Source organism: Trachurus japonicus, chromosome 19 (genome assembly GCF_045865225.1).
Source record: "Trachurus japonicus isolate A0001 chromosome 19, Traja_1.0".
NCBI lineage: Eukaryota > Metazoa > Chordata > Actinopteri > Carangiformes > Carangidae > Trachurus > Trachurus japonicus.
This window is the reverse complement of record NC_140925.1, coordinates 3,648,879-3,675,664: the sequence shown is the minus strand read 5'-3', so window position 1 is coordinate 3,675,664 and position 26,786 is coordinate 3,648,879. Positions and strand designations below refer to the sequence as shown.

At 41.1% G+C, this 26,786-nt stretch overlaps 1 protein-coding gene across 13 annotated transcripts; it reads left to right on the top strand.

Annotated features, from left to right (window-relative positions):
• The first annotated feature begins 851 nt into the window (after positions 1 to 851).
• exoc7 (exocyst complex component 7) lies at positions 852 to 25,104 on the top strand. 13 transcript variants are annotated; one of them, XM_085760589.1, is made up of 22 exons: positions 852 to 1,051; positions 1,251 to 1,316; positions 2,767 to 2,951; positions 4,021 to 4,126; positions 4,232 to 4,454; positions 5,465 to 5,632; positions 5,913 to 5,924; positions 8,954 to 9,046; positions 11,457 to 11,525; positions 12,697 to 12,842; positions 14,029 to 14,181; positions 14,792 to 14,890; positions 15,408 to 15,470; positions 15,675 to 15,741; positions 18,689 to 18,727; positions 19,365 to 19,427; positions 19,650 to 19,770; positions 20,640 to 20,735; positions 20,856 to 20,919; positions 21,165 to 21,206; positions 21,910 to 22,043; positions 24,755 to 25,104. In XM_085760589.1, the coding sequence occupies exons 1-22, from the start codon at positions 974 to 976 to the stop codon at positions 24,855 to 24,857; spliced, it is 2,190 nt and encodes a 729-aa protein (XP_085616715.1). In that variant the 5' UTR covers positions 852 to 973; the 3' UTR covers positions 24,858 to 25,104. The 13 variants fall into 13 exon arrangements, with proteins under 13 accessions (XP_085616715.1, XP_085616716.1, XP_085616722.1 ...); XM_085760590.1 differs by lacking the exon at positions 5,913 to 5,924; XM_085760596.1 differs by lacking the exon at positions 8,954 to 9,046.
• Positions 25,105 to 26,786: the final 1,682 nt, after the last annotated feature.

The window sequence follows — 26,786 nt, the reverse complement described above, 5'->3', positions numbered from 1 at the left end:
TGATGACACAACTATTATTTTGAATCCGTCAAGTTTACGTCTACACCGGAAGTGCACAATCTAACCTTCAAAGTAAAAGCGTTTAATTTTTGCCCACTGGCTGTGTCCCAGTCCAGGGGCTGAATCCTTTGTACTTACAGCACTAATACTTGTAAATACGGTGACAAACCAACTGTACGATGGCACACACGAGATTTATTCACTAACAATGTAAAAACCTCGTATTTATATAACGGAACTTCTTGTGTTATTTTGAGGATTTGAGGGAAATTAGAGTTCAAACGTATGTAGTAGGAGTAGTAAACCTTTATATTACCAGGCAAGAATTGCTAAGAATACATTCTTATTAAGGCAATCATGGCCTGGTAGGAGGTGAAAGACCTCCTAAGGGCAAGGGAGAGGGGGAGTACAGCATTAAAATATAGACAATAAAAGCACATGTGACACAACAGAAGAAAGAATAGGGACAATAAACCAACATAATGCAATGACATACCACAAAATGACAGTTAATTTGACGAACAGTGACATACAACAAGTTATGTAAGGACATTAGAGAGATATTAAATGTAAAAAAACTATAGTGATACTAGACAACCATAAATGAGACAGTAACAAAACAACAACAGTAACAGACGGTGTTAGTGAGGTTAGTGAGGTGACAGGATCAGAGAGAGCTTTGGGATGTCGTGATCATAAGTTAGTGTCACATTATCACAAAATAACACAATAAAACAATTAGAAAGACAATGGATTTTGAATTACTGGTGACTATTTTCAGTTTCTTTGCCGATTCCTATCTTTATTTCGACAGCAGGGTCTTTTACTTTGAAATGATGACAACCGGAAACGCTGTCCTGCAAGGAAGAACGGCTGATCTAGATCTGTTAGTTAGCCCTCCACAACATTAGCACCAGACAGGGCGTCGCTGCTGGTGACTTCTCTCTGATATTCCTCCGGTGTTGAGCCGGGGATGGGCATCGGCTCCAGGATGATCCCGACCGAGGACGCGTCCGCCAGGAAGAGGGAGATCGAGGAGAAACTGAAGCAGGTCTGAGTCTGGACACAGGAAGGAAGGAAGCATCACAACAACACAACCAGCCAGCAGCTCAAACTGTTATGTGTTTCTGTCTGATCAATAATAGGGCTACCGATCAGATGAGTTATTGGCTATTGATTATTAACAAGAGCACGAAAGAAGAGAGTTAATGTGTTGTTTTGTGTTGTGTTGTGTGTGCTTGGTGTTACAGGAGCAGGAAACTCTGTCGTTCATCAAAGAGAATCTGGAGAAGAGTGATCAGCTGACCAAGGGCATGGTACACACACACACACACACACACACACACACACACACACACACACACACACACACACACACACACACACACGACACCCATGTAGTTAAAGCAGAAGTAAGGTGAATATTTGTGTTAATATAAGTCTTAAATAGTTATATCTTCCGACAGCAATCACTTACATAGAGTGTTTGGTCTGAAACACGGGTCTGTCAGTCACTCTGCTCTGCTCTGAGCCGAGGAGAAAACTTTCCTTGTATCCTACAAGTTTTATCCAATGAGGAGAGAGAGAACGGCATAAAGGGGCGTTCCTCTCTGTGTGTGCAGCCATGGGATGCGCGTGAATGTGGTGACGTAGGGACGAGGGCGGGGACTGTTAACTCCATCGTCTGACAGGAAGTTAGCTAAAACCACCGGATCGCTTACTTCTGCTTTAAATTGTAGATAAATAAACTATAAACTGGTTTTATTTCTGCTTTAATCAATATTCAGGGTCTTAAACTTTAATTTAAAGAAAAAAACAGATTATACATGATGCTCCTAATTCTGTAAACATGTCATCAAGTCTTATCAGCAAACCTGATAATAAGAAATAAATAGATAAATAAATAAAAAACAAAGGAAACGGAAAAATTCACATCATTGCAAAAGCACTTAGATAGATAGATAGATAGATAGATAGATAGATAGATAGATAGATAGATAGATAGATAGATAGATAGATCAAGTCAAGTTTAACTTTATTATCCTCAAAGAGGAAATTCATGTGGTCATTGCACAGCCCATGTCAGATAGATTTTAAAAAAGAAATAGGGATAAATAAATACAAACATACATACAAGCGTTTAAAAAAATACATAGAATACATACAGGCATACAGGTCAGTTCAACATTATCTGCTGTTGAGCAGATAGATAGATAGATAGATAGATAGATAGATAGATAGATAGATAGATAGATAGATAGATACTTTATCCCATGGGAAATTCAGTTTCTCAGCTGCACAATAAACATCAACAGATCAGTTCATAACATTAGTGCATAGAGAATAGAAGGATAATTAAGAATAAAAGAAATTCAAGGTAATAAATAATAAAAACAGTGACAATAAATAAATAGCCCATGGTAATAAAAACGCAGGATTGCAGTGGAAAGTGCAAGTGCACATGTGTGGGACATCATTCCCCTCGTTCCACAACTCCTTACACACAACTCTCACACTCTCTCCTATCGTAGGTTCACTTGTATCTGAACTGATAGGCAACTTTAGAATTTGAAAAATGAGAAATAATAACGAGAACGAGAAAAATAAAAATTAAAAGTTAAATATAGAGCTGTAGATAAACATACATGATAACAGAAAGTTTCACAATCTGAAAGTCTGTAGGTGTTTTTAATGAAACCTAAGATAAAACACACACCTGTGTCGTCTCCCTCTCGGTCTCCCTCTCGGTCTCGGTCTCGGTCTCAGGTCTCCATCCTGTCTTCGTTCGAGAGCCGCCTGATGCAGCTGGAGAACTCCATCATCCCCGTCCACAAGCAGACGGAGAACCTGCAGCGGCTGCAGGAGAACGTGGACAAGACTCTGTCCTGCATGGACCACGTCATCAGTTACTACCACGTGGCCAAAGACACGGACCGGATCATCAGAGAGGGGTGAGCTCACTGGTCGTTAGATACAGTATGTTGTATATGTTGGGCATGTAAAAGTCATTAGTTATATCTACTGGTTACTTTCACTAACTGAAATACTACATTATGAAAGTAACCAATTACCAGGAAAAGTAACTATTGCGTTACTTTTTTTGAAAATAAAATGCTCAAATATGTCAAATTTACTTGGACTCGCTCTTCTAACCCCCTAACCATAACCCTAACCTACTGTTCGTAAACTGCTTCTTCCCTCAAGGCAAGCCAGCTTTATTTATATAGCAGCGCATTATATAGGCTAGCACATTTCAACTCAATGTGCATTACATAAAACAAAACATTTGACAGTAAGAATTGGAAACGGAAAAAAAAAAAAAACATACAATAAAACCCAAAATAGTAAACATTAAACATAAGAGCAAGAAAAAGAATAAAAGGAAGTACAGGGGGGAAAAAAATAATATAATAAAGTAAAAAGGACTTGCAGTGCAAATCCAAGATTAAGATCTTATAAAGATCTTTAAAAGAGCTCAGCCATGTTTTTAACCTGGATTTAAAAGTGCTGACTAGTTGATGGACTGAAAAAAATGTGCAGACTATAAAACTTTCACTTAAACGGGTGTATTATTATTTTGTGATGGGATTTCTTGAGTGGAGTAATGGCGTCTTTTATTTTTTTTTGTGATCAACTTTTTATTTATTTATTTATTACTTCATTTGCTTTGGTGCAAAAGCCACCAAACAGTGCATACAAATCATTATTAAACATACACACAGCAAAACAACAACCAACAACCAATCATACAGAACATGACAGGGACACAAAATAAAGATAAAAACCAACAAACGAATAAACAAAACAAAAACAAACAAACAAAGAACAACAAGGGAAAGCTTTGAGGGTAGAGGTATGGTGTGTTTTATTGTCAGTAACGGTAACGACGTTGTAACGAGGGAAACTGCAACTTTTTTGATCACTCGTTACCCGTTAGTAACACCGTTATTCCCACTCTAAGTCACTGATTGTGCTGAGTCATTGTGTGTGTGTGTGTGTGTGTGTGTGTGTGTGTTGCAGGCCGACGGGCCGACTGGACGAGTACCTGGCCTGCATCGCTAAGATCCAGAAAGCTGTGGAGTATTTCCAGGACAACAACCCCGACAGCCCAGAGCTCAACACGGTGGTACGCTGACGGCCCCGAGCTGCTCAGACGCTCCAGATGTTGATGTGGTCGCACGATGTCATGACACCAGATGTTTCTCCTTCTTCTTCTTCTTCCTCTGTGCAGAAAGCGCGGTTCGAGAAGGGCAAGGAGCTGCTGGAGGCGGAGTTCCGCAGCCTGCTGACCCGCTACAGTAAACCCGTCCCGCCCATCCTCATCCTGGACGCCATCAGCGTGGACGAGGAGCTGGAGGTGCAGGACGACGTGGTGCTGGAGCATCTGCCCGAGGCCGTGCTGCAGGACATCATCTGCATCGCCGGCTGGCTGGTGGAGTACGGACGCAACCAGGGTACCAGCTCTCACACACACACACACACACACAGTGCAGGTTAATACATTTACTGCCATATAACAATAACATGATGGATCATAATTAGAGCTGCACACAATGTAAGTGCAATATCCACTTACAAAACTTGTTCACTGATTGATCGATTAATTCCTGCAGCTCTCAGTCTGATATTTGTGTGTTTTCTCATTCTTTATTAAAGAGGAATTGCTGTTTTTTTTTTACAATCTGGACCTTATTTCTAGCATAAAATACAATCATTTACTCACCCAGATAACTTTGGTGTCATTACAAGTCGAAATTATCTCCAGCCGAGAGCTGCGTATATCCGTATAATGGAGTCTACAGGGCAGCAGAATGCAGCCTCTAAATAACACATTATCTGCAGAGAAACTCCTTCATTTCACCAATATTTAGTTCTGATAGGCTAGTGCTATTCCCCTCTGAGTCCGGGGTTAGCTGTTATCAACATCCGGGGTCTGTAGGTTGACCTACTGACCTCTGACCTGGATGATGTCATCTCTGAGCGCTGCACGCTGCGGCTTGTTGCTAATGCTAATGCTACGGTTCGTTTCTGCGTGTTTCCGACTTGTCAGAACAAAATGAGGAGCTGGATGAAGTTCAGCTTCCACAGGCTTCCTCTCCTCAACCTGGACTCACTAAAGCTCCGGCTAGTTGAGATAAAAATGGACCCGAATGCCGAAGCAGAATGATTATTATCAGAATGAGCCGTGCAGCGCTCAGAGATGACATCATCCAGGTCAGAGGTCAGTAGGTCAACCTACAGACCCCGGATGTTGATAACAGCTAACCCCGGACTCAGAGGGGAATAGCACTAGCCTATCAGAACTAAATATTGGTGAAATGAAGGAGTTTCTCTGCAGATAATGTGAGGTAAATTAGGTTAGAGGTAAATTCATGCAAAACGCTGATGCGCGTTGCCTTCAGGGACAGTTTTTCATCAAGCAGTCTCTGTATTTACGTTACTAAAACAACTCTGTCTCCTGCAGATTTCATGAACGTCTACTTCCAGATCCGGTCCAATCAGCTGGATCGATCCATCAAAGGTCTGAAGGATCACTTCCGTAAGAACAGCGCCTCCTCCGGGATCCTCTACTCGCCGGCCGTGCAAACCAAGCGCAAGGACACGCCCACCAAGAAGGCGCCGAAGAGACCAGGTCAGCACAACCACACACACACACAAAAAAATACACACTCCTTCGCCTCCTCACACACAACAGATCACAACAATCGAGCACTTTGATGATGAGATAATGTCACACACGCCTCCTCCTCCTCTGTCGATCAGATCCACGTTGCTCATGATGATCTGTTCTCACACACACACACACACACACACACACACACTGACTGTGCATCCTGTGATTTTTACTCTCAGCTCTGACTAATCCTCCGTCCTTTTCCTCTCTCGTAATCCCCGTGTTGTTGTCATGACAGTCTACATCCCAGGTAAACACCTCAGCCTCAGTGTGCGCCTCCTCGTGCTTGCTGCTCTGCTGTCTGTCGGACGCCACATTTCACGGCAACATGAGAGGCAGCATGAGTTGTGTTTTTTTATGACGGGTAGGAGGAACTTAAAAAAAAAGAAAAAGGGCAGAGGACAGGAGTTTGTTTCTCTGTGATGTTCGAGGTAGAAAGTCCCAAGTTGTTCAGCTTCAGGTCGGCCTCTGGTTTCATGGTGTCGTGTCCTGGTGGAAAAGACAGAGACAGTTATAAAGCAGAAGATTAATCATCAGCTGTAGGGATGTCATAGTTACTTGTTCTCACAATTAATCGTGGTATTAGACGCCACAATTAATTAATCGTAAAGATTCCTAAATACCGTCACTTTCCAAAAAAGATAATATGTTAGAACCATGTCGGCAAAGTAAAGGTAAATGCATAGATACTGGTAAATTTGTACGCAATCTGTACGTAACACTGAATTGGTAGGAATTTAAATGAAAGCGTGTCATTTGTAATTTAAAAAAAAAAAGATTAAAATAAACTTAAACATTTGATATAGATTTGAAACATTTCCCGTGGGGGATTAATAATTGGTCCTATATTAATACATATTTAAAATATTTTGTGTAAACATTCAGTTATGTAAGTATATTTTGGCTATATTTGATTTTACACATTCATAGTGTTTAAAAGAAATTGATTATTGCATAATAATCGTGATAATCGTAATACCGTGATTATTTCTCTGACAATAATCGTACCAAGAAAATCTGTAATCGTGACATCCCTAATCAGCTGCAAAAAGACATTAAAAGTATAACACTGAGTCTCATGTGATGGAGCCAGTGTTTTATTTCTGAACTGGTTCATGTGTCCAGTTCTTTCACAAACAGTAAAAACAAAATCTGGATTTCTTTTGTAGGTCAAGTATCTGATATTTCTGCCATAAAAGCAAGCATGCATCACATTTACTTACATTTAATTAGCTTTATTTGTACTTTATTTGTCCCCAGTGGGGCTGGATTTTAACATGCAGCAATATAAAGACCAAAAGTATCTTTGAAAACATCTGCTGCAGCTGCTGCCTCCAGTTCAACACCATGAAACTACATCCTGACCAGTTTCCAGTGTTTGTGTAGATTAGCTCTGCAGAGCTGTTGTGTGTGTGTGTTTGTGTTGATCACAGGAGTTTGTAGCTAATTAACAAGCTGATGATCTGGTTCCTGATCAGTTCACATTTAAATTCTTTGTTTGTTTTTTTTAAATTCTTTGTCACTCGGCGAATTAACTCCATCAAAAATGAGCTCACAGCTGCAGGCGTGATGTTTGCTTTTGCTTCAAAGCACTCACAGGAAAAATTATAATATTTTCTATTAAAGCTCCAAACAGTATAAAGGTAGATGTTTGTGTTAAAGCTCCATACAGTATAAAGGTAGATGTTTGTGTTAAAGCTCCATACAGTATAAAGGTAGATGTTTGTGTTAAAGCTCCATACAGTATAAAGGTAGATGTCCATGTGTAGTGTGATTATAAAGCAGCTCTAGGTTCTATATTAATACTGTGAAAGTATCAAAGCCTCAGTCCACAGAGAAATGCACACAGCCTGTATTCAGAAACTGAGCCTTAAAACCAGCCGTCAGGACTTCCTGTCACTTTGTGATGTCACAACTAAGCCCCGCCCACCATCCAACACTTTAGAAGAGAGGCTCAGATAAATCTGTGTAGCTCTGTGGTTGCTTAGCCACTGTTTGTTTGTTTGTTTGTGTTTGTCGTTAGCAGCTTTCACTAACTCCCTAACGAAGCTGCTGATGTTCGTTTTTATTGTGAATGTTGTCGTATGTAGAGTTTTTTTTTGCTGTTTGAACATGTGACGACTGTTTTGACCTGATTTAACCTGTTTGTTCTGCTCTCACATCAAAAACCTGAGCTCGTTGTTGTTGTTGTTGTAGCTGTTTAGTCTGCTCTGTCTCACCTTGGTCTGTTGTGTAGCTGTGGTGATAGGCCGTGGCCCCCCTGCCCCCCCCCCACCTCCACCTCCACCTCTTCCATATACACTGCAAAAACTCAAATATCTTACCAATAATATTTGTCTTATTTCTAGTCAAAATGTCTCCAGTCAAAACAAATCTCATTATAATTAAAATAAGACTCATCACATTTAAAAAGTAGCTTGTTTTTAGACACTTTTTACTTCTTTCTGGGCTGGGACAATATGCCTTTCTCCTGATTCGATTTAAATTGCGATTCTACGATATTGCAGATTCTCTCGATTTTTAGTCTGCATTTTTAACATTTATCTGCACACAAATACTGTAGGAGCCTATAAATTAACATACTCCATTATAAAGTGAACTTAAACCCTTTTCAAAACCTGTACTTACTGTATGTATGTATGCTAACAAATGCACATTGCACAATATTTTAAAAAATTCAAAAAAAAAAAAGGAATTCAAAAAAAAAAATTCTTTTCCCCCCCAAAAAATTGATTTTTGAAAAAAAAAAAAAAAATCGATTCAAAAATCGTCAAAAAAGATATTGCGATATTTATGTGAATCGATTTTTTCTCCCACCCCTAGAAATAAGTTGAAAAATCTGACAGTTTTTCTTCCTTATTACAAGCACAAAAAACTTGCTTTCACTGGCAGATTTTTTCTACTTATTGCAAGTGAAAATGTGTTTGAAACAAGTGAAAATGATCTAAAAACAAGTTAATTTTTAGGTGATGAGTCTTATTTTAAGTGGAAAGAGATTAGTTTTGACTAGAAATGATGAGACACTTTGACAAGAAATAAGACAAATATTCTTGGAAAGATTTTGAGTTTTTGCCGTGTACAAACCCCTGCTGGCTGTCTGGGTGGTGGAGGGATGTGGTGGTGTCTTATGTTTCATCACTCACTTCCGAGCTCTCTCCCTTTTTCTTCCTCCTCCTCTTTCTTCTTATTCTTCTACTGTTTCTTTGGCTGTCTGGACTCCCCCCTCCCCTCCTTCCCCCTCCTCTTCTTCTTCTGGACTCTGTCTCTGTGTGGGACCAGGGACCATTCGCAAGGCTCAGAACCTTCTGAAACAGTACTCACAGCATGGGCTGGATGGGAAAAAGGGGGGCTCTAACCTCACTCCTTTGGAAGGTAACGCACCTCGCTCTTCTCTTCTCTTCTTCAGTGTCTGTGCCCCCTCCCCCTTTTCTCTCGCTGACAGAACAGCTGTCAATCAGTGTTGTGAAATCTCTCCCACAACAACAGTCACAACAGCTTCGACCCCACAGTCACTGCAGGTGTCGGACAAACAACATGGCAGCTTCAGGTCTGAGGAATAATCCAGATGGAAAAACTTGACAACAAAGTTTTTCCTGCTCCACCACAACCACAAGACAAAAACTGTAGATCAGAAAAACTCATTTTCTTATTTGAAGCAACCGCAAAAAAATGTGTAACTGGATATGCAGAAATCTCTCGTTTCTGCTGATGTCTCTGTATTTATTTATTTGTTCATTTATTAGGCCTTTATTTTGAACATGTAGGGTTGTATACAAAGAGACTGACAGAAGACAAAGCAAACAAAAAAAACACACATAAAAAAATCTAATAGTAGCCTAATAGAAAACAAATAAAATTCATAATTTATATTCATCAACAGTCTTAACATGCTCAAAAGAGTGTAGGAAGAAGTCAAATCTTATATGATCGTACCCCTTGTCCTTTTTATCATATAATCCTCTAATAATTATCAATTGTCAATATTACTTATAAAGATACCAAAAAATAAATATATATACGTATATATACGTATTTATAAAACGGAAAGGTGAAATCCGGCGATCTGATTGGTTGGCTACTATTCTAAAGCCTTATCACAGCGTAGGCTATCACTCCGCGTCAGGCACGTATGACTGGTATGAATGGAAGTTGCTGACATGTATCCATGACAACGGACTGTTGCAGTCCGTAGCCCAAGACAGCTGATGTTTTTACGATGTTAAAAAACGGACTAAAGTAGTTGAATCCACATGTTTAAGGTGAACTTTCACCTCCGGGGAGGGTTAACAATGGTAGAGGGGATTAAGCAGTGACTTTCATCTGAAAAAAAGCGGAGGAAAAGACCAGATGCAGAGCTAACTAGGAGCTAACGTCTGGAGAGGTGGGACTATTTTTTTCACAGTGAGGCTATTTTATTGGATAATATGTATTTCTGGTTGAATAAAACTACATGAAATTGATTGCGTATCCCTCTTTCATATTGCCTTTATTGGTAACCGTTTTATAAAAGCAATATATCACGACAGGCCGTGGTATATGCTCTAAGGAGGTTGTCGTCCCTCCGCTTCGCGTCGGGCCGAACAACGCCCCTTAGCCGTGGTATAATGAGCATATACCACGGCCTGTCGTGATATATTGCTTAAATATAAACTATATATATATATGTGTGTATAAAAATATAGAAAATGTAGCTAGCCAGTAAAAACCGAGCTCAATTTCATCGCTATATGATCCGCAAAGAGAAAAACCTACAGCTTTTGTCCACAGGAAGCGCCAAAATCAACACAAAATGACAGTTCTTTGTAGATGCTTTAACAAAAGAACATTTTTATGATCAGATAATCTCATAAAATGTCAAAAGGACAAACTACAGTGAACATATTTTATATATTTAAAGGGACAACAAGGAGTTTCTCCAGAACGAAAAATTCTGCAACAATAAAAAGTCTCATATTAATGTGGATGAATCTACGTTACCACTTGTTAATGGGCCCATTTTCGATAAATATATGGTTTTGTCTTTATCGTTATTTTGTTATTATTAGTGGTGGCGGAAATGCTGGTCGAGCCGACCAGCATTTCCTTACTTTCGGTTTCGTGGCGAGTCATGAGAATAACGCCGCCAATACGCCGTTTATGGTGGGAACTACGACGGTATGTGATCGTCTTCCAACCTCTGACTTTAATTCTTGAAGAATGAAAACATGAGTCTGTCTTGCGCCGGTCAAAGAATTTCACGGTGCGGAGGCTCATAAATGTAGTGAGGAAACACTTCGCTTTTCCAAAACTCCTCGTTGTCCCTTTAAAAAGAAAAAAAAAAGATCGTTAGCCTGCTGTTCCACTGGTGGACAGTTGGGGGGTTAAATTAAAAACTGAAGTCACCTGTCATGAAGAATAAAAATCGTCAACAAACTTCCTCGCCGGCGGTTTGTGGGGCATTCTGGGAAATGTAGTTCTGTGTTGCGTGAACCTGCAGTGGATGAAAAGCTGTTGTGACGTCGATGTTGAAGCTGGTTTCTGTGCTGTAGCGTTAACACACACTCACTAACTTTTAGACACACACGCACAAAACACCCCCCTGCCCCCCCCCAACCCCCAACCTGACCTCAATGGGCCCCTCCCCACCCCTCCCCTCCCCCCTCTGGTGCTTGGTGGTGGTCGGTTCAGCTGCTCCAGGTTCAGGTTTGTCTCCTCCACTCCCCACGCCCCCCCTCTGGTCTAGTCACGACCCCCCCCCGGTTTGACTAGACCTGTGTCCCTGCTGCTCCGCCCCACCCACCAGGTTACGATCACGACCTGCGGGTCAAACACCTGTCCGACGCCCTGACCGAGAAGCACGGGGCCGCCGCAGGTGAGTGAGTGATGGGAACAGGTGCACACTGCAAAAACTCTAAATCTTACCAAGAATATTTGTCTTATTTCTAGTCAAATCAAATCTCATTCTACTTAAAATAAGACTCATAACATTAAAGGGATAGTTCACCCAAAATTCAAATTTTTTTCCTCCATGCCTTCTCTGAGTTACGGGGGGGTCCACGCAGCAGTATTTGTCCATATAATGGTTGTCAATGGATACCAACTTTCTTCGTCCAAAAAGACACACCAAAAAACATCCAAATATCTCCATACTGCTCGTCTGTAATGTCCCTCTTGTATTGAAGCCCCGACATGAGAAATTGGAAGGAAGAGCAGTGAACCGAGACACTGGGAGCTTCCGCTACAAACAAGCTTAAAATATAGACTTATTTAAATTTTTTTCGGAACAATTTCTCATATCGGGGCTTCAATACAAGAGGGACATTACAGACGAGCAGCATGGAGGTATTTGGATGTTTTTTGGTGTGTCTTTTTGGACGAAGAAAGTTGGTATCCATTGACAACCATTATATGGACAAATACTGCTGCGCGGACCCCCTCCCCGTAACTCAGAGAAGCCACGGAGGACTCTGAAACTTCTCACAGCTCTTAGTCGACATGAGGGTGAGTAGATAATGAGTGAAATTTGAATTTTGAGTGAACTATCCCTTTAAAAAGTAGCTTGTTTTTAGACACTTTTTACTTCTTTCAAGCTTATTTTTACTTGAAATAAGTAGAAAAATCTGACAGTGGAGCAAGTTTTTCTTTCTTATTACAAGCACAAAAAACTTGCTTTGACCGGCAGATTTTTCTACTTATTTCAAGTGAAAATTAGTTTGAAACAAATGGAAATTATCTAAAAACAAGTTAATTTTTAGGTGATGGTTCTTATTTTGAGTGAAAAGAGATTAAGTTTAGACTAGAAATGAGACATTTTGACAAGAAATAAGACAAATATTCTTGGAAAGATTTTGAGCTTTTGCAGTGTGGGGGAACAGAAGAACATGGTGTCTCACCTGCTGCTGCAGCTCTAACGCCTCAGTAGAAACATCAGTAGAAACACATTAGACCTCATGTTATGTGATGTGATGTGTTGATGACCTCATGTCCACCCCAGTTCGCCGCTCACTCCACGTTTCCCCCCCTCCCCCTCCCCGTCGCCTCAGGGAAGGACGACGGCCTGGACATCGAGATCGACTCCTACATCCACTGCATCAGCGCCTTCGTCAAGCTGGCTCAGAGCGAGTACGCGCTGCTGACCGAGATCATCCCCGAGCATCACCAGAAGAAGACGTTCGACTCGCTCATCCAGGTAAAGACTGCGCCTCAAAGGTCAAAGGTCAACAACGTGAGGGGAAAGTTCATGTTTCAAAGAACCAGGAAACTGCAGTGGAAAAACTTTTGCACGCCGGTTGGCAGAAAGGTCCGTTGAAGGCCCTGAAGAAGGTTAAACAACTGAAACGTTGGCCTTTTAATAATAATTAATATAGTTAGTAAGTAAGAGGAAAGTGTGCAGGAGTTTCTTCGCCAAAGAACCAGCAAACAAAATTAGAATAAGAATCGGAATCTGATTTATTCTCCAAGTAAGTTGCATAATAAGGAATTTGACTCAAATTTGACTCTGGTTTGCATAGCTCTCACATAAAAGACGTAAAACAACAACAACAACTGAACAGTAAGTTAAGAATAATAAGAATAAGAATAATACAAAAAAAGAGTTAAATAAGTTAAAGTGGTCAGATCAAATGTGTGTTTTTACTTCATGGGGTCAAAAGTCAATTTTTTATTAATTTAGCGAATGCAAGTTTCTCAAACCAAGCAGCAGCTTCTTGCTCTACATGTGCAGGGAGAAATAAGATGTGTCCTAATAATCAATCACCAATAAAATTTAGACTTTCCATTGATCCATTGGCACTAGTGTGAACATTAGTATTTTATATAACCTATAACCTGTTTTGTCTGATTGATTGATTTGTCTTTTTACTGTTTTGTTGTTGTTCTGTTGCTGCTTTGTTTGTAACAAAGAGTTTCCTACTTTCTAATCACATTCATTCAATGACTTACTTTTTTTTTTTTGTTAACAATTTTTTTTTCATTTTTCATGTCAACATACAGCAAAAAAATGAAAATCATTATAATAAAAGACAAAATAAAATAAAAAACATACAGACAATTCAAGAGTATTCACAGTTGGCAAGCAATATACTATTGACTGTATATTCAAAAAAACAAAATAAATCCAAACAACGACAACAAAATAGAGAGCACACACAAAAAGAAAAATCTACTGTATATACACAGACGCATGTTTATACATAAATAAATAAATGACTTTAACTTAATGATTCGTTCTGTTCATGTGCAACAAAAAAGAATCATATCGTCACTTTAACGAAGCAGAAACAACAAATGTCGACAAAAGACAAAACAAAACTCTTGTGTTGAAGTTTGAAGTGGAAAATAAAGGAATATGTCGTCATGACGACCTGTGTCCACAGGAGGCGCTGGACAACCTGATGCTGGAGGGCGACAACATCGTGTCGGCCGCTCGCCGCGCCATCATGCGCCACGAGTACTCGGCCGTCCTCACCATCTTCCCCATCCTCAGACACCTGAAGATGAACAAGTCCGAGTTCGACTCCACGCTGCAGGTATGTGTGTGTCTGTGTGTGTGTGTATTAGGGATGTCACGATTACTTGTTTTCACAATTAATCGCAGTATTAAAACGCTACAATTAATTAATCGTAAAGATTTCCAAATACCGTCACTTTCCAAAAAAGATGATGTTGGAAACACAGAGGCAGATGTGAACCAAAGTGAAGGTAAATGTCAGAAATACTGGTCCATTTACCTATACATAACATACAATTGGTGGGAATTTAAATGTTAGCGAGTCATTTATGATAAAAAACAATGACAAACTTAAACATTTGATGACTTGAATATTCAAAACACTTCCCTTGCAGGATTAATAATTGGTTAATGGTTATATATTAATAGTAAAATAGTTAGTGCAAATAATTAGTATTGTAATTATATTTAGACTGTATTTGATTTTACACATTCATATGATGTAAATTAATGAATGCAAAATAATCGTGATAATGGTAATACCGTGATTATTTCTCTGACAATAATCGTACAAAGAAAATCTATAATCGTGACATCCCTAGTGTGTATGACCGTGCTGCGTCGTCATGACGATGAGTTTGAGCTCGACATTTTGATGCGTTGTCGTTTGTTTCTGTCTCTGTGATCAGGGGACGGCCGCCAGCACCAAGAACAAGCTGCCGACTCTCATCACCTCCATGGAGACGATCGGAGCCAAAGCTCTGGAGGAGTTCGCCGACAGCATCAAGGTACGACGGACGGTCGTCATGACCCGTCACCGATAATCACACTGCAAAAACTCCAAATCTTTCCAAGAATATTTGTCTTATTTCTTGTCAAAATGTCTCATTTCTAGTCAAAACTAATCTCTTTCCACTTAAAATAAGACTCATCACCTAAAAATTTACTTGTTTTTAGATCATTTTCATTTGTTTCAAACTAATTTTCAATTGAAATAAGTAGAAAAATCTGCCAGTCAAAGCAAGTTTTTTGTGCTTGTAGTAAGAGAGAAAAACTTGCTCCACTGTCAGATTTTTATACTCATTTAAAGTGGAAAATCTGCTTGAAAAAAGTAAAAAGTGTATAAAAACAAGCTACTTTTTAATGTGATGAGTCTTATTTTAAGTAGAATTAGATTTATTTTGACTAGAAATGACATTTTGACTAGAAATAAGACAAATATTCTTGGTAAGATTTAGAATTTTTGCAGTGCAGCCGATAATCAATAGTGTATCAGTGTATTGATCGGCCTCTGTCCTTTCGCAGAACGACCCCGACAAAGAGTACAACATGCCCAAAGACGGAACGGTCCACGAGCTGACCAGCAACGTAAGCCCTCGCCTCGCCGCTCTGCTGTTGTGTAACGGCCGTGTTTGCTCACGTCTGTCCCACCGGGACGCACGCCGCCGCTGTTTGTCCGTCTCCGGGGATCTCTGTATGTGGTCTCCATGGGAACGGGCCAACGGCGGCGAGCAGAGAGCAGCGGTTTGTTAATGACTGACTGATTCACCTTGACCTCTGTCTGTCCCACAGGCCATCCTGTTCCTGCAGCAGCTGCTCGACTTCCACGAGACGGCCGGAGCCATGCTGGCGTCTCAAGGTACAGAGACAATGAGACACTGAGACACTGAGAAACTGAGATGCTGAGACACTGAGACAATGAGAAAATGAAACAGACACTGAGACAGAGAAAGAGACGCTGAGACACTGAGACAGACACAGAGACAGAGAAAGAGACAGATGCAGAGACAGTGAGAAAATGAAACAGACACTGAGATGCTGAGACACAGAGACAATGAGAAAGTGAAACAGACACTGAGACAGACATCGAAACAGAGACACAGAGAAAGAGACACTGAGACAGACACTAAGACACAGAGACAGATACGGAGACAGATGCAGAGACAGTGAGGAAATGAAACAGACACATTGAGACACAGACACTCAGTACGTTTACATGACACTTGAAAAAAACGAATTATTGCCTTAATCCGACTATAACTGGACAACTGAAGTGCATGTAAACACCTTAGTCCGACTGAAATCGGAGTTGAGAACTCCGATTAAGACACCCAGATAATGTGATTGGAATTCGATTTTCTCCGTCATGTAAACACCTTAGTCGGAGTATAACTAGACAATGTGTGTGCACCAAGTGGAGCAGAGAAGCCACCCGAACCCCGCAAAGTAAAGAAAAAAACCCAACATCAGCGCCGATTCAATGCATTTCACACAGCGCGACAAGCAAGAGTGTTTTATTTATTTTTTAGAGAGAGAGAGAGAGAGAGAGAGAGCCCGTATCCTATTCTCAGGGCGCATCCAGCCCAGACTGACGCGTCTGGTGGGGAACTGCAGTTGAGAATTTATTATTAAAGCAGAAGTAAGCGATCCGGTCGTTTTCGCTAATGCTGCGTTCCAGGCAGGCTTTTGAAATCGTAAATTACAGCTTCAAGTCACAACTTACGACTTTGTAGCGTTTCAGGCAACACACTCGTGTTTTTCCGACCTGTTTTACCGGTGAAAGTCACTATAACGGCCACTCGTAACTTCTGACCCGTGAACTCGTACCAGATCGAACTGGTACCACTTCACGGTCGGAAAAATACGAGTTTCCTTGAACGCACCATAACAGTCCTCGTCCCTACGTCGCCACATTCACGGCGTCCCTTGGCTGCACACACAGCCCTGCATGCCGTTCTCTCTCCTCATTGGATAAAAACTGTAGGATACGATAAATGTTTTCTCCTCGGCTCAGAGCAGAGCAGAGTGACTGACAGACCCGTGTTTCAGACCAAACACTCTATGTAAGTGATTGCTGTCGGAAGATATAACTATTTAAGACTTATATTAACACAAATATATCACTTACTTCTGCTTTAAGCTTATAAGTTGTTTATATTCAGTTTTTTAGGAGGTGACAGAAAAGTCAACAGGACAGGCGGCGTATTAACCCGCTGAAGCAACGGGTGACGACGCATGAGGGGGCGGACCCCGTCAGTTATTCGGTTTTTTCATGTATATTGAGACAAGGACAGAAGTCCGACTTGACGCCAAAATCGAATTTTGAGCCGAGCTCGATTAAGCTCTGCATGTAAACGTACTGACTGAGACAGACACTAGGACACTGAGACACTGAGAAAATGAAACGGACACTGAGACACAAACGCTGAGACACTGGGACACCGTGTTGGGTCTGTGTCCTGTACCGGCCGTCGTTCCTGTCAGACGTCTGTCTTCCAACCTCAGCTACATCACTTCCCTGCTGCTCCTCCTTCTCACTTCCCGTCTCACTTCCTGTCTCACTTCCTGTCTTATTCCCGTCTCACTTCCCGTCTCACTTCCCGTCTCACTTCCTGTCCTGCAGACAGAATCTGGACAGAGACGTTGTTTCCTCTCCACACCTGTTAATCCACAGACTTGAGGACAAAAACGTCCAGCAGGAGGAAAGTGGACGCTTTATTTAGACACCGGAATCATTTTTTCCAACTCGGCTCATGTGAAGCCACGCCCACTTTCTGAAGATGATGATGAACACCTCAACCAGGAAGTGGGCGGAGCTTCTAATTTCTTGCTACTGAAAAACTGACTTTAAGCTCTGAAGTTTTGACGAGAGAGAAACCAGAAACCACGGTCCAGATCAGATCTGTGTGACTCACCTGTCTGCTCCCTCACTCTGCACCTGTCTCCTCACCTTCACCTCCTCCTTCCTCCCTCCTCTCTCCTCACCTCCTCACCTTCACCTCCTCCTTCCTCCTCCCTCGGACGCAGCCTCCTTGAGTTCTGGTTCGGTCTCAGAGCGACGACAGACAAGATTTGTTCGTTAATGGAGGTGAATGGTACAGGTCCCCTGTCCCTCATCAAACTCATCAAATACACAATCCAACAACTCCACAACGCTCTGGTGGACAAGTTGTGAGCTGCACATTCACCACGCTATGAGATAATAACGTATAATTATGTAACATCACGACACATGAAGCAAATACTTGTGCTTTTGAAATCCCTCCGCCCAGCAGCCGTGTCTGGAATGTAGTTCCGGCTGCATTTGCCTCTAAAAACAACTCTGTCTCGTATGATTATCTCATAGCGTGGGGAATGTGCAGGTCACAACTTGTCCACCAGAGCGTTTTGGAGTTGTTGGATTGTGTATTTGATGAGTTTAATGATGAGAACAGTGCAGAGCTCACATCTACTGCTCCGCCGTGCTAAAAACAGCTTGCACCGTCAATTAAAGGTAATGAACCTACTGCTATGACTATAGGGATTATGGCAATAGGAGAATTTGCCAAAATGTTGAAATATCCCTTTAAAAAACCCAGAAGAATGATTACAGAGACACAAAAAAGCAGAACCAGAACCAGAACCGTGCCTGTCTGAAAGCAGCCTCTGTCGATCAGGACTCGAGGTGTGTGGCTCCTCCTCCTCCTCCTCCTCCTCCTCGCTGCCTGGCCGATGACTGTTTGCTTTACTCTGCACTAACAGATCTTTTCTAACCTTTTTGCACTTCTCTCTCTCTCTCTCTTTTTCTTCTGCCTCGGCCCTCTTAGTTCTGGGCGACACTTACAATATCCCTTTAGACCCCCGAGGTAAGCAACGGCCCCCGACCGGAGCGGCGCCCGCTCGGCTCACTGTTGTCTGGTTGTGTTATTTACATGATGATAAATAAAGACTCAGCAGCAGACGCTCACACACACACACACACACACACACACACTACACTGCAAAAACTCAAAATCTTTCCAAGAATATTTGCCTTATTTCTTGTCAAAATGTCTCATTTCTAGTCAAAACGAAATCTCTTTCCACTTAAAATAAGACTCATCACCTAGAAATTAACTTGTTTTTCGATCATTGTCACTTGTTTCAAACAAATTTTCACTTGAAATAAGTAGAAAAATCTGCCAGTGAAAGCTTTTTGTGCTTGTAATAAGAAAGAAAAACTTGCTCCACTATCAGATTTTTCTACTTATTTAAAGTGAAAATCTGCTTGAAAGAAGTAAAAAGTGTCTAAAAACAAGCTACTTTTTAATGTGATGAGTCTTGTTTTAAGCATAATGAGATTTGTTTTGACTATTTGACTAGAAATAAGACAAATATTCTTGGTAAGATATTTGAGTTTTTGCAGTGCACCGAGTGTGTTGTGTTTCCTCTAAACAGGAAGTAACAGATGAAGGTGAGTGAAGTCGGTCTGACGTTGACGTGACTCTCTGTGTTTGTTTCCAGAGACAAGCTCGGCCAGCAGCTACACGTCCGACTTCAACAAGAGGCTCCTCAGCACCTACATCTGTGAGTCCAGCTGAGTCCAGCTGTTGATCTGAGCTGATGAGTGACAGTATTGAATATTGAGATATGTATATGTACTGTGTGTATATATATATATATATTTGTTATATTGAAATGTCTTTGTGAGTGGTTTGTGCAGTGCTTTGGCAACAACGGGTTTCTGTTCATGCCAATAAAGCTAATTGAATTGAATTGATGGATGATGGACGTCTCTCTGTCTCTCAGGTAAAGTCCTGGGGAACCTGCAGCTGAACCTGCTCAGTAAGTCCAAAGTGTACGAGGACTTGGCTCTGAGCGCCATCTTCCTCCACAACAACTACAACTACATCCTCAAGTCTCTGGAGAAGTGAGTGTGACGTCGTCTATTTCCTTAAAGGGATAGTTCAACATTTTTAGCAAATTGGCCCATTGCCATAATCCCTATAGTCATAGCAGTAGGTTCGTTACCTTTAATTGTCGGTGCAAGCATTTATTTATGTATGCATAATTCATTTATGTATGTATTTTTCCTTATTTCCTAATATTTACTGTTTAAACACTTGCTTTTCTATCTATTTTTCGTTATTGTTTAATTATTTCCTATGTCTATTGTTTTTAAATTGTAACAAATTTGATTTTTGAATATGTGGGTGAGGTTTTCATATAAGCCCTTTTGGGTTTTATACCTCCCCTTTGCACATCCCAGTCATGATGATTGTCCATGTTGTTTAAATGATATTGTTCGTGCTAAATAAATAAATAAATAAAAAAAGACGCTATTTTTAGAACGGCGGAGCAGAGCCGCGAACTGCTCAGAGCTACGCTACGGAGGCTCATGGGATTTCTTGGTTTCCCTCATCAAACTCATCAAATACACAATCCAACAACTTGTGAGCTGCACATTCACCACGCTATGAGATAATAACACAACGTTACCAGACAGAGTTGTTTTAGAGGGAAATTCATGCAAAACCGCTGATGCACGTTGCCTTCAGGGACAGTTTTTCATCAGGCAGTCTCTGCATTTCCCTCTAAAACAACTATCACAATTAGTCCGGAGCTTTTTAATGAAGCTAAAAATGTAGCGTAGCCATGGGAGAAAGAGTTCCTCTTTAATGTTTAAACTCTTGTTGGAAGAAAAGGTTGCATGATAAAATCTGAGCGGTGATTGGCTGCTGCAGCGTCCCTGTCCTCCTCGTCCTCCTTCTCTCTAACTCCTGGTCTGACCCGGTCCAGGTCTGAGCTGATCCAGCTGGTGACGGTGACCCAGAAGAAAGCCGAGTCGTCCTACAGGGAGCTGATCGAGCAGCAGATCCAGACGTACCAGCGCAGGTAAAACAGCCGTGTGTGTGTGTATGTATGTGTGTGTGTGAGAGAGACATGTCTTCAGTCCGTCTCATGCGTGTCTCCACCTGACAACGTGTCCCTCGCTCTCGCTCTGTCTCGTCTCAGCTGGCAGAAGGTCACGGAGCACCTGGCCGACAGGAACATGCCCGTCTTCCAACCTGGCACCAAGGTCAGAACTTTATTGTCCGTCATTCCTGGAGAACAGTAAACACACCACACACGTGTCAACTTCAACACGTGTGTTCGATTTCTGACACGGAGACAGAGAAACACACACTCGCAGTGTTTCTCCTCAGAGTCTCACATGAACGTCTGAAACTGACCTGAGGCTCAGCGGACCGTTACATACGGTTGTGTGTCTGTGTGTGTGTGTGTGTGTGTGTGTGTATAAACTGTGTGTTTGTTTCCCTGCAGCTCAAAGACAGGGAGCGGCAGGTGATTAAAGACAAGTTCAAGGTGAGATCAGATGTGTCTCTACACACAGTGTTGAATATGAACCTGACCTCTCTCTCGCTTTACACTGCAAAAATTCAAAATCTTTCCAAGAATATTTGTCTTCTTTCTTGTCAAAATGTCTCATTTCTAGTCTAAACTAATCTCTTTCCACTTAAAATAAGACTCATCACCTAAAAATGAACTTGTTTTTAGATCATTTTCACTTGTTTCAAACTAATTTTCAATTGAAATAAGTAGAAAAATCTGCCAGTCAAAGCAAGTTTATTAAGTGCTTGTGATAAGAAAGAAAAACTTGCTCCACTATCAGATTTTTCTACTTATTTCAAGTGAAAATCTGCTTGAAAGACATAAAAAGTGTCTAAAAACAAGCTACTTTTTAATGTGATGAGTCTTATTTTAAGTAGAATTAGATTTGTTTTGACTCGAAATAAGACAAATATTCTTGGTAAGATTTTGAGTTTTTGCAGTGTGTTTGGCATGAACAGAATGTGTTGTTGCCAAAGCATTTACAAAATATTTACATACATACGTACATTACCCTATGTGCGTGTGTGTGTACTGATGTGTGCTGCCTCTCTCTTATACACAGATTGGGTGTTATTAGACAAGCTGTTATATATAATGAAAAATACAGTATATGTACACATAGTTCATATTAAATGATGATGATGATAATAATAATTACCCCCCTCCTCCCCCTCAGGGCTTTAACGACGGCCTGGAGGAGCTCTGTAAGATCCAGAAGGGCTGGGCGATCCCCGACAAGGAGCAGAGAGACTTCATCCGTCAGGCTCAGAAGAAGCTGGTGTCAGACGCCTACAGAGCCTTTCTGCAGAGGTGAGGACAGCAGCATCAGCAGCTGCAACATCTGGATTTAAAACAGCCTCAGTTACTTCACATGACCGTTAGAGATCAGGGGCCGTATTCACAAAGAATCTTAAGGTTAAAAGTAGCTCCTAAGGGCTGAATTTAGGAGCAACTCCTAAAAAAAGTGGGCGTGTCAGTCTTAAATTTAGGACTCCTAGTTTTTTAAAATAAGAGTAATTCACAAAGTATTTTATGCCTAAAAGTAGCTCCTAAGTCTGGGAGAGCTTAGAAGTCCTCGTGAGGACTCCTAACTCAGTAAGACCTATTCACAAAGAATCGCAAATGGCTGCAGCCAGGCAAATGTATGGAGGACTGCGAATTGCTGCAGAGGGGGGGTGCTGGAGCACCTGCCCCTTTGCTCATTGATGCCCAAAGTGCCTTTTTGTCGGTGTTTATTATTTTTTTTATTTTTTTTGGGTCATCTACAACATTTTCGCTATAAAACGGGAGTAGTGAGGTGACGAACTGTCCAATATCGGCGTCACAACGGTCGGACCGAGGTAACTGCGACTGCTGCGATGCAGTCATGCTGATGTGAGCCAAAAATATTTTTAAAAAGTTGTTGGGTGAGCTAGACACAAACATCTGTTAGTAGTAATAGCTCATGTGATAAGGCTGCTCCCCCAGTAAACCAAACTTATTGTTAGTCTGGGTTCAAATCCTGCTATAGGCCACAAATGTGAGTAATGCATTTTCTTTTCTCATCATTATTATGATCACCATATAGGGCTGTCAACGAATGTGAAAATTAATATTAAAATGTGGGAAGAAAAAAAACCAGCGGCTGCTTTGCGAGTGGACGCACTGACCCTCATTGCATTTGCACAGCGTCACACTGCAGAAAGTGAGACGCGACACTGTAGCAGAAAGATGCAGATGGCAGAGAGAAAGACAGAAAGTTCAGAGCCCAACTCGGCAGCAGAGACAGTGGTTTGGACTCGAAGCTGTCTGAAAAGCCCCGTCGGACCTGACGGCAAAAAAAAAAAAAAAAGTGGAGCGGAGCGGCCGGCGGCGAGGAGGAGGAGGAGGAGAAGGAGGAGGGGGGGAGGGGGGGCGCCGCCGGCACTCAACAACCAATCACCGTGTTGAGCGCCTCGAATTCGTGCACGAGAATTGACGTAATCCATAGCAACGGGGCGTCACCAGGGGCGTGACTCTTAGTTTGCTCTTAGTGATTTATCCTTAGTAAGAGTAGGTCTCAGCGGCTTCGTGAATAGCTTTTAAGAAAAAACTCCTACGTAAAAACTTTTAGTGCGAGTTAGGAGCACTCCTAGCGGTAAGATAAAAGGCTTTGTGAATACGGCCCCAGATCAGCAACATCAAGAGGATTCGTCTTTAATCTGAACTGAGACGAGCTCATCAAGTCAGATTTAGAAGAGTTCTTTATTAACCCTTTGCAGGAAATGATGGCGTCACAGCAGCTCCAATAAAATAGAATAAAAATAAAAGATAAGATAACTTAGAAGACATAAAATATATTTATTTTATTTTAAAAGGGGTAGGGATAAAAGGGGTAAAGTCTTCATTGACGACTGTGATGCATGTTATTATCCGTCACCACCACAGGGGGGCGACAGAGCTGCAACGTTTTCTCACTGAGCAGAGAAATGACACTTTATTGAACTTTACATAATTAACTGTAACTGTTAATTATCCACATTGGTGTTAAATGACTCTAAAACCTCCAGAGGGAAACAGAAGCAATTCAATTTTGAATTCAATTCAAATTAGCTTTATTGGCATGAATGTTACGAGAACTATGTTGCCAAAGCATCAAGCATCAATGAAACAAAACAAATACAACTCACAGAATCAAATTATATATATATATATATATATATATATATATATATACACACACACCTGTATATACCCTATGCATGTGTGTGCTGATGAAGTGCAGTCTCTCTCTCTCTTATACATTGGGTTATACACAGATTGGGTGTCATCAGGCAGTTGCAAGTTGTTATATATAATGAAAATTATATACACAGTTCATATTAAATGATGATGATAATAATAATAATAATAAAAAACAAACAAAACAACAATATTATATTATAACAATAATGATTCTGATCAGCATTCGTGTGTGTGTGTGTGTGTGTGTTTTTTAAACCTTTATTTAACCAAGTAAAGCTTATTGAGATGTAGAATCTCTTTTTCTAAAGCGACCTGGCCAAGAGGCAGCAAAATTACAATAACACGTAGTAATACAGATAAATAACAATAGTTCAATAAATAAAAATGAAATTATCAGGGATAGATCGAAGGAAGTGCAATATCTGATTTAAAAACAGCGACAGAGCCCAATGCTTTCGAGTTCCTTAGTTTTAAGAATCTTAACAAGGTTATCAAGAGGGATCCGTTTTAATTCATCTTGTAAAGAGTTCCATGCAGCAAAACGAAACGTCTTTTTCCCCAGTTCTGTAAAAACACGAGGGAGAGTCAGAGTAAAACAGCCAGTGGATCGTAGTCTGTAATGTCCATGATTCCTAACAAGTTGAATTCTGAGATAGGATGTCACCATCCCAAGTATAGAGCTTTATAAATACAAGTGTCTCTAGTCTCAGGGCAGAGTGTTACATATTGTGCAGCTAACTTTATAGATTGTGGATCTTCTCCCAGACATATTTTTAACAGTTCATCTCTCTCTCTCTCTCTCTCTCTCTCTGTCGTAGATGTGCCAACATCTCCTTCACCAAGAACCCAGAGAAGTACCACAAGTACCGTCCTGAGGAGGTGGAGGAGATGATCGAGAGGCTGTTTGACACGTCGGCCTGAGCTGCTCTTCAGTCCACCCCGCCCCCTCCTCATCTTCCTCCTCCTCTTCTTCTTCATCACACAATGCAGATAACACAACACTTTAACAACAGACACACACTTACACATTTACACACTTACACACACACTACTGCCCCCTGGTTGTGTCTGATGAACGTTTTGTACAAAGATATGAACTGGTTGTATTTATGCAACGTAGCTGCTGCAGCTCCGTGTTTCAGACGAATAAAGAAGAATCTGAATCTGATTGTTCTCTTGCTGACGTCAACACACACACACACACACACACACACACACACACACACACACACACATCCTTGTAAATCTATCTTTGTGAGGACATGTCATTGACATAATGTATCCCCTAGCCCCTTACCCTAACCTTAACCATCCAAAACAAATGCCTAAACTTAACCATTACTCTAAACCTAATTTAAACCTAATTATAACCTAAAGTCTTAAAGGGACAACGAGGAGTTTTGTTAAAGCGAAGTGTTTTCTCACTACATTTATGAGCCTCCGCACCGTGAAATTCTTGGACCGGCGCAAGACAGACTCATGTTTTCATTCATCAAGAATTAAAGTCAGAGGTTGGAAGACGATCACATACCGTCGTAGTTCCCACCATAAACGGAGATTCGGCGGCGTTATTCTCATGACTCGCCACGAAACCGAAAGTAAAGAAACGCTGGTCGGCTCGCCCAGCATTTCCACCACCACTAATAATAACAAAATAACCATAGAGACAAAACCATATATTTATAGAAAATGGCCCATTAACAAGTGTGGGTAGCGGAGATTCATCCACATTAATATGAGACTTTTTTTATAACCAAATAGAAACTCCTCGTTGTCCCTTTAACCCAAGTCTTAACCCTCAAACAGCCCGGACCGGCCGAAATGTCCTCACTTCCCAAAAATGTCCTCAGTCTGTTGGTTAAAAACTCGTTCCGGTCCTCACAATGTAGCATGTACAAGAACACACACACACACACACACACAGGTCACATCTGATGATGAAGACGTCTTTCAAGTGTCACTCCGCTGCTCGTTAGGCTGCTCACGCTCTAACGAGGCCGCAGCTTCACCTCCTCACTGAGAGGCTCAACTCAAGATGAATCAACTCTGTTTGTATGTAGGCTATGTGTGTGTGTTTGTGTGTGTGTGTGTGTGTGTGTGTGTGTGTGTGTGTGTGTGTGTGTGTGTGTTTGTGGAGGAACACTTAACGTGAACACATAAGAACATATGCAGGAAGTGTGTATTTGCACAGCGTCGCCGTGCCGACTGTGTTTGGTTTGCCTTTACGTAACGTGACGACGGCTCAGTACAGTACAGTATAGCAGCAGCCTATGATCTATAGATGTGCTGCTGCTGCTGGTGTGAAAGGTTCATCCTCTCGTTTCCACGGTTTCCTCCTGGTCTTTTTAAAAACATCGCTAACAAAAACAAAGTCATTAGGTTCATTCTGAGGTTCCTAATTAAATCATTTGTCAGGTTACTGCAGGTTGTGATGAACGACACTCGGTTACATGAGCCTGTTGTTTGTTTTCTCCAAACACTAATTCAATCGTCTGCAACAACAATAAGAAGGAGGTCAGGTGGGAGATGTTGTGTAACACAAACATCATGGTTTTACTGATTTTACTCAGGTTTTAGTTTTGTTAGTGAAAAAAACTGTTCTGAAGGAGGATGATAATGATACCTGAGCATCTTGAGATCTGATTTCCATGGCGATAGGAAGGATTGACTGTGACACTTGACCATGTTCTGTGTGTTACATGTTTGTTTTATGTAACAAACGCTTCACGACTCTGAGCTCTGAGTGTTTTTTTCTCTTAAATATTGATGGAATAAATCGTCTCTGGTCGACTCATGAAAAAACATCAACCAGTGTCGATCAAAACAAATCAGCCAGAGAGTTAATGTGTA